This window comes from Cervus canadensis, chromosome 7 (genome assembly GCF_019320065.1).
Source record: "Cervus canadensis isolate Bull #8, Minnesota chromosome 7, ASM1932006v1, whole genome shotgun sequence".
In the NCBI taxonomy this organism is placed as follows: Eukaryota; Metazoa; Chordata; class Mammalia; order Artiodactyla; family Cervidae; genus Cervus; species Cervus canadensis.
In genome coordinates, this window is record NC_057392.1 from 4,068,441 (window position 1) to 4,083,945 (window position 15,505).

The 15,505-nt window shown below is 33.8% G+C and overlaps 1 protein-coding gene across 7 annotated transcripts in view; it reads right to left on the bottom strand.

The window, feature by feature from the left end:
- The window catches only part of TRPC1 (transient receptor potential cation channel subfamily C member 1), a 59,123-nt gene that overhangs the window by 26,644 nt on the left and 16,974 nt on the right, over positions 1-15,505 (bottom strand). For 4 of the 7 annotated variants that reach the window (XM_043474193.1, XM_043474192.1, XM_043474198.1 and 1 more), the window contains 4 exons: positions 14,689-14,790; positions 10,616-10,818; positions 5,545-5,676; positions 3,563-3,758 (listed from right to left, as the gene is read on the bottom strand). In XM_043474193.1, the coding sequence (XP_043330128.1) occupies positions 3,563-3,758; positions 5,545-5,676; positions 10,616-10,818; positions 14,689-14,790 (633 nt within the window). The remainder of the gene's footprint in view (positions 1-3,562; positions 3,759-5,544; positions 5,677-10,615; positions 10,819-14,688; positions 14,791-15,505) is intronic. The other 3 variants (XM_043474194.1, XM_043474191.1, XM_043474196.1) reach the window with 1 other exon arrangement.

The window sequence follows — 15,505 nt, forward strand, 5'->3', positions numbered from 1 at the left end:
CCTTCTCCAATACTAGCCTGCTTAGCCATTATGAAACACTTACTTCATAAAGACTCATAACAGTGTTTATGAAATTTCAAAATTAACAAGCATAATCCACAGAAAGAGACTTCAGCCTAGAAAAATTAATGGGTTCAGTTACAAGAAACCAACATGTCAAGCACAGCAAAGCAATTAAAGGCTAAACAGCACATATATTTATGTTCCATGAAAACACTGAGAATTTCTTAAAATGTATTAAAGACGCTTTTAAATCCCCATAAAATGAAATTCTGTGTGAGAAGAAAAGGAAAAATGTTCCCAAATAAGAGGAAAATTCTAGTTGAAATACAGAAATAAATTTACTAAAGTTTACAAAGATTCTTAGTTTGCAAAATTCAGAAGTAATATTTTCCCAATATAACATTCTTGCTGGGAAGTATAAGTTAAGGATTCTGATGACTCTGGACTCAGTAATGTAATCAGGCTTGAAAATCATTGAAGTAAAGCACAAATGACCATAATATCATTCAGATATTCAATAACATTTGGTCAATGTTCTGTTTTAAAATGATTCATCCCAAGACAGAATATAATTTATAGAATCCAACAGTGTACTTAAAAAACCTGGACAAAGTTTTGTTGTTCATTGTGCTTATCAAGAAATTTCCTAGTAAGCCACACCTACTTTTGGTAATTAATGTCCTTCTGCTTAGCTTTCAGTGTTGTTACGGAATTGTTAATTTGTCCCTCAAAAGGAACTATCAGGGGGAAAAACACAGCTTTTCTTCCCACCAAGTACCCAGTTTGGTAGCATCCCAAACTCAGTGGTTTCATCCTTCCCCCAAGTATCAAAGCAATCTCAGGACTGACTGCTGCCCTCATCATCTCTCTACACAATGATGATTTAATTAACCATAATGTTAAATATGTAATTGGAAGAACTTTCAATTGGAGATATTCTAAATCTGTGGTGGTTTTAAAATAGAGACACAAATTCTTTGATACTCTTCTCATCAACAACGGAGAGGCTACCAATATTTCCTACCCTTCAATTCACCAAGGTTGTTATTGCTTTAACAAGTAGATTCTGGAAGAAGTGATGCTATGTGAATTCTGAAGGCTGGTCTTAAAAGGACATTCAGCTTCCACCTTGTCTGAGAAACACTTGCTCTTGGAGCCAAAAGATGGCATATAAAACGTCCTACTGCCCTGAAGCCACCAGCCTACAAAGAAGCTGAGGCTACACGTAGCCACTCTGATTAACCCTCAGAGGCTTCTCAGACCATCTCCTTGCAGCCAGCAAACCATGAGGGCCATACTCTTCCATAGTTCCAGTCCTGAGCTCTCAGGAGGACTGCCCTCAATGGACCCAGCCTACTGAGCATCCTGCCCACTCAGAGCTCCCAGTCTGAGACCTCAGGTGCTGCTCAAGCACTAGGCATATGAGTGAAGAAATCTCCCAAATAACTGTAGCTGAGATCATTGACATGGTGAAGCAGAGACAAATCAACCTTGCTGTGCCCTTTCCTAATTCCTGACCTCAAGAGGTTTGTGACCTCACAAAACTCAAGAGCACAATAAAATGATCATGAAATTATCACAAAATGACTATGAAGCATTGTTTTATGCCACATGAGTATCAGGGTAGTTTGTTATTCAGGATGTAGCACCAGAACAAAATATATCAACTATTGGAGAAAATATTATCTTTCCCTTTGATTATATTTAGAAATCCAATGTAAAAAACTAATTTATATTTCATTCATTTTAAAAATTATAGAATATCTTCCTCCCAACTAAAAGTATTACCATTACTCCTTATTCCTTTTCTCTAATCTTCTTTAGAAATGGAACATTTGGTTATCCTCTGTAAATTCTTCAGGTATATATATATACATATATCTCATTAGGAAACTTCCTTAGTTTTTCTCCCCTTACCAGGATAATCTTTGTTTTTTCCCACCTTTCTTTGAGATTCTTTTTCCAATCACTTAAGCTGATTTTGTATCTTGCTATATCTTTTCTGTTATTTTCTAGTATTTCATGTCTATTTTAGGTTGTGGAACACAAAAGTAAATAAACATAAGATCTATTCAAATGTATATTAGAAGAAGATTATATCAGAGTTCTCTGTTTTTAGGTATACATATTAACACTGTATTTCCTTCTTAAGCCACATAGGTATATTATTGATTTATAATCTTATAGCTGCTGCTGCTGCTAAGTCACTTTAGTCGTGTCCGACTCTGTGCGACCCCATCCCTGAGATTCTCCAGGCTAGAACACTGGAGTGGGTTGCCATCTCCTTCTCCAATGCATAAAAGTGAAAAGTGAAAGTGAAGTCCCTCAGTCATGTCTGACTCTTCGCGACCCCATGGACTGCAGCCTACCAGGCTCCTCCGTCCATGGGATCTTCCAGGCAAGAGTACTGAAGTGGGGTGCCATTGCCTTCTCCGAATCTTATAGCTACCTAGATCCAAATTCTTATACTTAATTTTTTTCCTATGAATGTTCTACCTTAAGTAAGAAACCTCAGAGTACTAGAAAAAGTATAGGATTTGAAGTCAGAGATCTGGATGAGAAATATATTATCTAGGTAATCTTAAAGTAACATCTTAAAATTCCTATATCAATCTTCCAAGTCACAAAGCTATTCGGCGGCTCAAACTGTCAACCAAGATAATAAAAAACTCTGCTCCAAGCACCAAAGGTCCTATATCTTGCTTTCTACCATAATCTATTTTGGGCCCCATTTTTATATTAATATAATTGTGATAAGTAAGTTTTACTCCAACATCTATGTTGATAATAAGAATAATGGGTCTTAGAAGCAATACCTTAAAAGTATCATATGCCAGCACTCCCCAACTGAACATCATTGTCTGCATATCAACATCCATGTCTATTACGTTATCTCAAAAAATGAAATTAAAAATGCATACCTTCCTTCTTCAAGTTCCTGAATCATATGCATGTGAGTGTATGGGGAGTAGAAATAGGTATTTCCCTTAATAGGAAGGGATGATGCCAGAAGAGCCAGATTCAACTTAGTTATCATAGCATACGTCTCTCCACCTTTGGGTTTCACAATGAATTAACAAATAAGAATAAGGAACATAATATCTGATGCTTTTATTTTTAAACAGAAAGGCCCTACATCTGTAGAAAGGACTATTTATAACTAGATTAATAATATGAACTCGTAACAGACAAAACACAAGGTGGAAACTGCATTAGGAAGGCATTTACTATTCAAAATCTTACCTGCATAGCTACTATTTAGCAAAAACATTACATTAATATCCATACTATTATTATTGTTAAAAATAATAGCAACTACCATCTATTGAGTACTTGCTTAAAGGTAATACTCATTGTACTAAACTCTTTAAATATGCATATCCTTAATTAATTCTTAAAATTAAAGCTCAGACAGATTCAATAACTTTCCCAAGGACACACAGTTTTTATGAAGCAAAACTAGGATCTCAATGTAGATATATTGCTCCAAAGCCTTTGCCCTGAGCCACTAGACCACTGTGGAGGAAATAATTTAAATATATCACAGAAAACTTCATACCTCCTTTTGGTTATATTTGATAGCAAGTTTTAGACGACTTAAGTTCATTCTTTCTTCTAGTAATCCTCGTTTGTCAAGAGGCTCATCACTGGATGTATGGTTTAGGATAACTTCTAATTCACGTGAATTCCGGGCTTGGGCAAGCAAATCTTTAGCAAACATTTTACACTGCCGGGCTAGTTCCTCATAATCATTCCTACAAAGTGCACAGTCTATTATTAGAAATGCCACTTCCATCTTCTAATTAAGGTGTTTTCACAAGAAATATTACTCAGTAACATTTTAATTCTGACAGTGCTACACAACATCTTAAGTCATTTTGTGCTGTCAAAGGAACCTGCTGGCACATAAAGCCCCCACAGCTTTGGGGAAAACTGTAACACAATTGTGTTCTCTGCATTCACACTGATAATCTCAGATGAGCAAATTGTTTTCTTATATATATTGATATTCCTAGAAATTCTGATAATATTTTCAACATGTTCATTTAACTCATTTGCCTTTAGTCTCTATAAGTTCTGTATAAAGCTTTCTTTTATATTATTTATCTAAACAATAAATAATAATATTTTGATGCTATCCAATAAATATTATTATATGATTTTTAACCAGAAATTTTTTCTATGATAGTTTGAAACGTGTTTACACTACTTCTGATAACAAAATAGTATTTTGTTTCATTTTTAAGATGCTCCTTTGAACAAAATTCAAGTTAGAAAGAAACACTGAAACATTCCTAGTACAAAATCACTATTCCTTGAAACTTAGGACTTACCTGCTTATTAAAGGCAAGCCTAAATCACTTGTGAGAAACTAAGAAGTTTTAATAGACAATTCTTTACAAAATATCAATTATGTTAAGCTTAAGCCTGAGTGGAACAACTTAAGAATAAAGTTAGAAATAAACAGTTATGAAACAATTGGGATCAGATTTCAGAAACTAATTTTTTATTCAGTGTTTTTAAAGTGAAAGGAAGGGAAAATATGAAGAATTTCTCACTGATTAATTTTCTGTTCAATGGGGTTTTCCATGAACTGGCTGCATAAAGTTATAACTCAAAGAATTAAAAACTTTTCCTTACTGGCTAATATCTTTTCATCTATTCTTGCTGCTGCTGCTGCTAAGTCACTTCAGTCGTGTCCGACTCTGTGCGACCCCATCCCTGAGATTCTCCAGGCAAGAACACTGGAGTGGGTTGCCATTCCTTCTCCAATGCACAAAAGTGAAAAGTGAAAGTGAAGTCCCTCAGTCATGTCTGACTCTTCGCGACCCCATGGACTGCAGCCTACCAGGCTCCTCCGTCCATGGGATTTTCCAGGCAAGAGTACTGGAGTGGGGTGCCATTGCCTTCTCCGTCCTTTGTATTTACCACATAACCAAAACTACCTAAGTTTGGTAGAATAAGTAGCTGAATTTCTTTAACAAAGTATTATCTACTTCTTAGTCTAGGAATTTAATTGTAGTCTTATCTAATTAATTTTATGTCTACATGTTATGTTTCTCCTACTAGAAAATCTCACCAAACTGGGAAATGGGACAATGTCTGGGTGTGTGAAATGTACCTGACATACAAAAAAGCATTCAATATGCTTCTGAAAGTTATGAAGGGCTGGGTTCCAAGGATGGTTATAGAATCTGGAAATGAGGAAAGAGAGCAGTTATAAGTTTGCTCTTGTTTATAGCTACCATTCCCTTTATTCTTCACATTGCCCTAGAATGCCTCTGGTAACGTTGAACAAAGTAGGGATTTAAGGGTGAGTGGAAGAGTGGAAGAGCGAAGATGGGTAAAGAGTGACCTAAGTGATACTAGGATCTACTCCACTGAGAGAAAAAGGAAAATCCTAAGTACGTGGCAGCAAGGCCTGATCATTTTGGATCAAATGTAAATAAACATTAAGTGAGAATTTGGCCTATGAGAAAACTCATGCTGAAAATATTCTGGAAAAAAAAGAGATAATTTACAATTTCCATTCATTCCCACCTGAATTCCACCTCCACGAGGCTTAGTTCTTTTAAATCAGCACTAAGTTCAAACGCTCTCAGAATAGGATCCTCCTCTGTTAACATTATTAGAGCTGGACTGGCCAAGCAGCGATATATATCAAGACGAAACCTGGGATAAAATTTGATTCCATTATGTAAAACATTTATTATATACACGTGATTAGTATTTTTAACCTATAATTTTCATAAATTTAAAGTATGATAAAATTAAAAGAAAATAAAACATTTATAATACATTTATTATAAAGTAACCTACATAAAAAGAAAGACAAAAATAAATATTCTGAGATACAATTATTGAAAAATTTTATACCATTGCTTTAAGAGAAATCATTTTAGTATTTCTTTTCATAGATTTAAAACTCTGTATCCTTCAATTTAATTAAAAAATTTCTATTCCTGAACTTAGTATTATTTTAAATGAAATCTGCTAATAACTAATTGAATATATGGATGCTTATTAAATTTTCCTTCTCCAGCAATAAATTTACTTTAATATGCTACATATATATAACATATGACTCATTCAATCAGGTTATTTTTGAAAGACATTTTCAAATCTTAAGAATAAAATCATTCATTTATGCCTAATTTCTAGCTAACAGAAAAGTATTCCCTTTACCTTCCATGAACTAATTAATGTTCATATTCAATATCTAACAGGAACCAAATCAAAAAAGTTTTGCTATTATTCTTTCATTTATAAACATATAATTCTTAATTTAAAATTTGGTAACTATTATATATTCTCACTTTTAAACAAAAATTTAATATATGCCTGCTTCTTTTAAAAAAGCAAGCAGTTTAGAAACATAATGCTCTGCAATTTTTCTTCTTCCACCAAGTATACTCCTCAAACACAGTCACATTTCAGAGAATTGTGAAAAATCTTTCCTGATATTTTCTAGTTATACACAAAAGTACTCAGACATAATGTATACAGGGACAATTATTTCTATGTCACTATATACAGAGTCACCTCATTATTTCCTAAAACTGGATGGTTTTCCATTTAACGGCAGTCCAACTTAATGGAAATTTAGGTTGCTTCTAATTTTTTACTTCAATTAATAATTATTCTTTAGTTCATATATCCTTTGCACACTCAGAATTGCTGGAAAAAATGGCACGTGTATCTTAAAATCTGGAGGATGTTTCCAAAGCACAAACAATAAGGAAAGCTCTTTTTCCCCCCACATCTTCATGCTGCCACCCTAAAGGATGAAAAATGGAATTTTAAGAGTTGTATTACTTTAAATTTCTCCAAAAGCTTAAGCATGTTTACATTTCATTTACTTTTACAAGCTTTCATGTTTACTTTTCATTATAGTTCTGTTAACTATCTGTTCATTTGTAGTTCCCTATTTTTCTGGTGATTTTTAAAAAAATTCATCAGTTTGTAAAATCTCTTTATATACCAAAGAAATTAGCCCTCTGTCTAGTCAAAAGTGTTTTAAATACTTTTCCCCAGTTGGTTGGTTGTCTTTTTACTTTGCAATGGAATTTTTCTGTATAAAAATTAAAAACTTTTATGAAATAAATTTATTGAACTATTCCTTATTTAACTGCTAGGTCTCATGTCTTAGACACAAAAATAGGCTCTATATAATGCATTTTTAAGAAAACAATATTTATAAAATCCAACTTTGATCTAGCTATTTAATAAAGAAGTACCATTATTTTATCTTAAGTAAGGATTTCTAAAGGGGTATTTGGCTATACCAAAACTGCTCCAAAAACTTGAGAAAAAGTATATACAATTAAGCAACTAATTTGTTTCCATCATATGTCTGTAGTAATTTTTTATGGTAATTAATTTTAGCAGGTTGTTTGTAAAAATGACTTTTGTATCAACCTACATTATCATGTCTAAAAATATGGATTAGGGACATAATGCCCAGAAAAACTGCTCGTATTGGGGGCAGACAAGTGGCTGTGTAACAGTGACGAGCCACAGTATGGAAAGCAATTAGAGAGAGTCAGAAAAACAACGAGGCCGCACCACTGTATAAAACCTGTCATTCTGGGCATAGAGAATAGATCTGTGGTTGACAAGGGGGGAGGGGGGAGAAGATGGACTGGGAGTTTGGGGTTGGGAGATGCAAACTGCTATATGTAGAATGGATTGACAACAAGGTCCTCCTGCTGAGCACAGGGAGCTATATTCAATACCCTCTGATAAACCATAAAGAAAAGAATATAAAAAACAATGTACATGTGTGCATCTGAGTCACACTGGTGTGTAGCTAATGTCAGTATCATGTTATAAATCAACTATACTTCAGTAAATGAAAATAAAACAAAGTCTGACATTTTGGTATTCAAACACTATCAAAAGTAATGGTGGAATATAAAGAGATCAATGATTTTACTGCACAAAAATATGCGTAAAATGGACAAAATTATTTTTTAAAAAATCAACTATTTTGCGTCACTCAAAATTATCTATTGAGAATCAATTACTGGAAAACTACCAGAACTTCAGGCAGGAATGGCTGGAACCTGTGGCCTTCTTGCCTAAGGCCACATCCATCATCTCTGCCTTCAGTTGATTTAAGGAGAACCGTAGTCTTCCATTTTGAAACTGGTAAAATCTGTACCTCTATGCTAACGGGGTATAAATCAATTCGTTGGGAGGTAAAAACCTACAGCTCTGCTGGCTGAAAGGATTGGACTTAGTACAGATGATCAAGGAAAACCTGCAGCTTTTTGTAAGACCAAGTTTGCAGGTTGAGGTGAGGGAAACAGTGGACCAAACAGAAATTTAATAGGGAGATCTTGGAAATGAGAAAAGACATACAAAGTCTCCACAAATTCCTGGCTGACTAAAAAATTAGGCATGTGTGCAGAGCATCAGGAAGTCTGGTAAAAAGAAAAAGAGAAGGAACTCTTAGGAAATGGCTGCAACTTTGAATGCATTCCCCAACTAATCCGCAGGTTGTTTGTTCATGCTTTGTATTCTACAAACGAGTGAAAACATACAGTATTTGTCCTTCTCCATCTGACTTGTTTCATTTAGCATAAAGCTCTCAAGGTCTAACCATATTGTTACAAAAGAAAAGACGGTATCACCTAGCACTGCATCATCTCTAAAATTTAAAAACCAGTATCTCACAAATACAGACTGCCTCTCTTCCTCATTGATTGTATACTGGCTCTTCAACTCCCCTGAAACCTTTACCTATCTCCTTTTTTGTCAACTTTTTTTTCTCCTGCAACTCTGCTTAGCAATTCCTGAAAATGACTTTAGTCAGAGTTCTTTTGACATTTGCTATAACTGTTTTCTCAAACATCAATAACAAACTCTCTCAAAGCCTTCAACAAATATACCAAACCACTTGAAGTTCCCTAAATAAACCACATTCATGTACTGTGTAAAATGCCTTTTACCTTTTAATATTTATTCATACTTAAACACTGAGCTCAAGCCACAGCTCCTCTAAAAGCTTTCAGAACAAGCTTTTTTCACACCTCAAATCAAAACGGTGTTGTGTTCTCTCCAGCCTCAAACCCCATCTCCAAATGCTTACACCACACATAAGCATACTATTGGAAAATAATTTATATTTAACATTAATAAAGGATCTTAATACTTAGTTCCCTGATCGGGGATTGAACCTTCGCCTTTGGCAGTGGAAGCATGGTGTCCTAACCACTGGATTGCCAGGGAATTTCTCATAGACTGGTCATTTTAAAGCTAAAAAGTTAGATAAATTGCCATAGCTGGGCTTCCCTGGTGGCTCAGTGGTAAAGAATCTGCCTGCCCATGTAAGGGACAGGGGTTAATTCCTTGATCCAAGAAGATCTATATGCCATGGAGCAACTAAGCCTGTGCACCACAACTACTGAGCCTGCTGCTCTAGAACCTTCGAGTAGTAACTACTGAGCCCACGTGCCGCAACTACTGAAGCCTGACTGCCCTAGAGCCCACGCTCCACAACAAGAGAAGCCACCAGTGAGAAGCCTGTGCACTAGACAGTAGCCCCGGCTCCCCGCCACTAAGAGAAAGCCCACGTGTAGCAACGAGGACCCAGCACAGTCAAATAAATAAAATTATTTTTAAAATTGTTTTTAACATTGCCATAACTATCAACCAGATCTTATCAAAGAGAAACACAGATCTCATTGCAAAATTGACGAAAATAGAAAAAATTTTCAGTACAATATCTGTAAGTAAACATTAAATTGATTCCCAGGGGACTTTTCCAATTTATGGATTTGTGACTATCTGTTGATCCACCAAAGATCTGTTCTTAAGGATAGGAATGAGGTAAGGTAGATGGCTCGCAGCTTTAAAGCTAACTTCATACATACTGTATAAGAAGCCTTAACTAGAAAACACTGACAACAGATGGCCTGGGACTTCCAACCACATTTTCTGTAGTAAAAGCTTTATCTGACACTATCTCAACTACATTTGACCACTGTAAAGATAATATATACATACAGGCTATGCTGAAAATGAGATTTTCAAGTCTAGTTCAAAACCACACATGTTATACAACATGCACATGTGTGATCTTGCTCAATCTGTCCAGGAAGAGATACTTTCTTGAGTTCATTCACTCCTCAGTTGTTAGTATTTTTGACTGGGGAGAATGGGAAGGCAAGAGAAAAAGACTTAAATATTGTGTGAGAGGGGACAAAGAGGCATAACAGGCTGAGTATTTAGTTAGATAGATAACAATATTTATTTTCTTATAAATAAGATAGGAAGTAGTTTTCTTCATCCCTTCCACTACTTGGAAATTCTTTTAGATTAATACACCCTGCTTCTAAAAAGCAAATAGTGACCCTATCTCTGACCAGCAGAATTATGAGATAAACCTTATTTATAATCTGAAAAGTTTTCTTGCTTATTCATCATTTAGTAAACATTTCTTTAAAATATAGAACTCATTGTATTAAGCAAAGGAGCTAGAAGTTTGGCTTTCATTACTTATTGCAATACCAGATTTCTTAGAAGTCTAAACATAACAACGATAAAAACTGTATTGACATATACCTTACTGCATCACACATCTTAATTTAAATCTTAATTTTCTGACCTGGAATGTCGGAGGCTGTCCTTTTTGTTTTTTGCAGAACACAATGTACATTCACAGCCAACTGCATGGGGCTTAGGTAGAGATACATCCTGTTTTAACAGCATTGTAAGAATTTCATAGTTGTTACGATGAGCAGCTAAAATGACAGGTGCAACATCCATAGTTGTTGAATACTCAGGATTCTGAATTCTCTCCATTAGTTTCTGAAAAATATTTATATAAACATCAAAAAGTTCTTATTTGCGACATCAAAAAAACATTTATCTAAAGAATGTAATGAACAAAAGACACAAAGAATATAAAAATTATTTTGAGAAATATAATCACATTTTACTAGGATTAAATCTTTTTTGAAACCTCAAAACAACTTTAGTTAGTAAATGCAGTATAATCATGACAGACAAAATCTTCACTAGGAAATATTCATATAGCCAGAGTTTTGTTTTCCTAACAAAGAAGAAGTGTGGATATCTGGAGAAATACTTTAGGAAAAAGTGTTTCATTTTCACAAGATTATGGAAACATGCATGACAAGGATAAAGAACAAGAATTTGAGAAAGAGAATATAATGGAAAAACAGAAGTGTTAAAAATAGGCAAAGTATAAAGGCATGAGAAAAAAAATTTTATATCCACCTCTGCGACAAAACCTTGCCACATTGATAGCAACGAAGTTACTTGTAAAGAATAATAAGAGGCACTCTTTATTTTGCATAATTCTCTACATATTTTCAAACACCACTTATACTACTTCCTGTTACAAATGCACAAAAACACTAACAATTGTAGCTCCTGGAACCGTTAGGCAGTTTATATTTATTATCTCATTTAATCCCCGCAATAGCCTGCAAAATTGAGCATTATAATCCCCATGAAGAAACTGAGGCTCAGAGAAGTTAATGTGCCCGAGCTATACAACGGAGTGGCAAAGTGTAGATAGAACCCAGGTGTCTGGTCCTCTGGAGCCTGGGCTCCTTTCACTGCATGGGCTCATGCTTGGTGACTGCACAACATGAGGAAAGAAACATCAGTAAATAAGAGCCAGGTAAAGTAAGTAAGGTTGACTATATTATGACTGCTGTATATTCTTTCTAATACTTATCACTTTTTCACAGATGTTTTCCTGTGAGCTGTTTGATTCCATGGTATAAGCTCATCAAGTTCACAGTTAATTTTTGTGATTTTTACTAACATTGTTAATAGTACACACATTATAAAATACCTGAAAAATATACAAAAACAGAAAGAATAAAAATACCCATATTTCTACTACCTTAAAACATTTTTTATAGTACTTGTTTTTAATCTTTTTGCCACCACACCTGCTTTTAAGGGCAACTTCAAGGAAGCTATACCAAAGACTCTTCTGGAAAAAAATTTTTTGTACAGAATTTTGCATGCAATTTAAGGAAGTTCATAGACTCTCTGTTCAAGGTATTTTATTTTGCTACTATAAATACTACTACCACAAACATCTTTATGAATACAGCTTTTTCAAACTTTAGGATTATCTCATTAAAATAGAACCCTTGAAGTAGAATTACAGGTCTAAAGGCCATGAACAATTTTGACGCTTCCGATACGTATTATCAAGACCTTTTAATAGTTTACATTACTAATAATACAGGAATGTACCCACACACTAAGATTTCTTCACCAGCACTGGGCATGATCATTCCCAATTTATTACCAAAAAAACTATCATGAATATTAATTTACTTTTCTTTGATTACTGGTACATTTTATTATTTTCTGACATTCTTATTTTTTTCCTTCATTTATGAATAGTTTGTGTATATACTTCCCTTCTATTTATTGGGGTCTTCAAATTAATGAATTTATTTAAAAATTACAGAGAAATCTATAAACATTTACTCCATCCCCCTAGTTACAAAAGAAGAGGTTATAAAGAGGAGGAAGTCATATTTAATCTCTAATGAAAAAAATGGTCCTTATTTTTCCCATGAGACATACTTAACTATGTGAAAAACAGACATAGATTATTAAAATTCCTAATTTCATTGCGCAAAATATAATCTACATGCTATTAAAGAAAACCTGTATTTGAAAGTCAAACTTTATCAAAAAACAATTTTGATAAGCGAAGAATATAGAAAGAATTCACTGAGATGACAAATTTTTAAAGTATATAAAAATACTTGACATTGCCTGTCTAGAGGTAATCAACCTGTTAAAAAGTGATCTTGCTGTCACTAGAAGTATTCAAAGCAAAGGCTGGATAACCTTTTTTGTTAGAGACACTGAAAAGTGTTCTCTTACTGAGTAGGTGAGGACTGCCTGGCCTTACAACTCAAGATTCGATTGGCAGTGGTAATGGTGATGAAATAATATCAGTCAGTTGCTCCAGTACCCTGGGACTCTACACTGAACCTCCTCAAGGGAATAAAAGGGTTAAAAGGTTAGAAGGTTGAACAGGTAGGGATACCAAAATATATATATGCTAGTAACTGGAGGACAGGTGACAGAAAATTGAATAGGGTTCTAGACATTTCTGATCTTTTGAACAGGAACTATACTATTAGCTCTTTTTTCTCTACTCTGTTGGTTGCTTGCTACCACTTAAAATTAGCTGGAACTATCCTTGGGAGAAAATTATGCTTATACAAACTTTGTCATAGTTTAAATGAGGGAAAAATATTTCAGTTAATATATGATAAAGTATTCAATTTAGGGAAGCTTCTCATCTTTCTCAGAGAATGGCAGATCATTTGCAATCAATTTATAATTCTTTCTTAAACAATATTTTTCTTCTGATTATAGCCAGCTTACAGCACTCCCAGAAATTATTTTTACTGATTATTTCACTACATCCTCACCAATAATGAATGTTATAACTGTTACATTTTGATACATACACAGCAAATATCTCGCTTTTACAGTAGAATTTATTGCATTATTAGTGACTATCTTCTTAATCACAAAAGCAATAAAGAAAACAATATCCTTAATTTGGTAATGTGATGACTGCTGTTAGGTAACATTTTGCTACATTTCCATACAATTCCTTTTCTATGCATATTTTTAACCTTGGATCATACTATATATACAGTTTACTATACTCATTTTTTACCATTCTATACCAATGTTAGAATGTTAGGTGCTCCTAATTATTCCTTTAAAAACACTATTTTAATATACAGGTAGTTATTTATATTCAAATCTATTTTGGGATGTTTAGATTATGCCACTTGGTTTTTTCATTGCTACAAATAAGATTACAAGTAACATTTTTGTCTACATTTCTGACCATCTCCTTGACAAATTCCTAGAGGAGGAAGTGCTAGTTTAAAGAATATGAACATATTTCTTGTTATTGACACTTCCTGCCAAACCACTTTTCAAACTACCTTCTCTTCCAGTGGTGTATGAGACTGCACTACTCCTTTGCTATCAATAGTTATTACTTTTTAAACAATCTTTGCTATCTGATAAGCAAAAATAGGCATTTCATATTCAATTATTAATAAGATTATCATTTTGCACTTTGAGATTTTTCCACATCTTTTGCTGATGTTTAAGTTTTTCATCAATTTATCTAAGATTAAGATTATGAATTTGAGATATATGCTAAAAATATCTTTTGAAAGTTACCCATCTGCTTTCTAATTTTTCCTGAGGTCTTGATTTCAGAAGTTTAACTTCTATACAACCAAAGGCTGTGCTACTGTGATTTTTGTTCAAAGTCCTTCCCTCTCAAACAGTTAAGTATTCACCTATATTTTCTTCCAATTTTATAGTTTCATTATTTATATTTAAATCTTAAATCCACCTAGAAACTGATCTGTATTTTCAACTTAACCTGCAGAATGTTCCAAACTAAAAATAATGGACTGCACCAACAAAATCCTAGAAATATCACGAATTTTAAGGTTTCCTGAGAGCAATATTAGTAATTCTCGAAAATGTCTACTTACTTTAGTAAGTAATATTTTTACAGAGTAAAAAAATCTATTTCTTTAAAACAAAGTAAATTGGAGGGGAAGAAAAAATGGCAATGGGGCAGATCTATTTTGGTTTAAAAATTCAAATTAATAAACATTTAAGAGTACTAACTACTATAGTTGGTCTTGATGATCGTTTTGGTCGATGATTAAGTAGTATATCAACAGCTCCCACTACTTCAGAGTCGATTGCCACCAAAAGTGCATCTGCGGACTTTAAAAAAAAAAAAAAGTTAAAAATGAAAATGGAGGATAAAAAGGTAAACTATTTTTACTAATTCACAAAGAAAACTATTTTTTTAAAAAAATTTAAACTGTATTATATACAGTAATACGGAATTTTTTAAAATTTAGACTATCCAAATAGAACATCTGCTTGCCTTAGCAGTACTTCTGTGTACCACACACACACATGTTTATCCTGGTTTCACTGCCTGAGCTGATCAAATAATGAATGCTTGATAGTGGGGTTTATTAATGAAACAGGGCTGATATAGGTAGTATTTAAAGTTGATATGTTATTTTTTCCAAGATGTTTATTTACTCTTGAATCTTAACATTCCAAATCTATAAAAGAAATTGCCAAGAAAAATGACTACAAGCAAAGGATTGTGCTCAGTCTAATAAAAGCAATAATCAATATAACCATGAAGTCAGGGGACAATGGAAAATAAAAACAGGAGGAGCCCGCTGTTCTCATCTGTAAAGCACGTATGGCTGGCTGAAATCATGTAAACCCTGACATTAATATTAGCAATCTTTTTTTTTTTTGGCCTTGCTGCACTGCTTGTGTTTTCTTAGTTCCCTGACCAGGGATTGAACCCAGGCCACGGCAGTGAGAGCTCTGAGTCTTAACGACCGGACAGCCAGGAAATTCCCAATATTAGCAATCTTATCAAGTAAAAATCACAAAGAATTTTCTCTGAGGA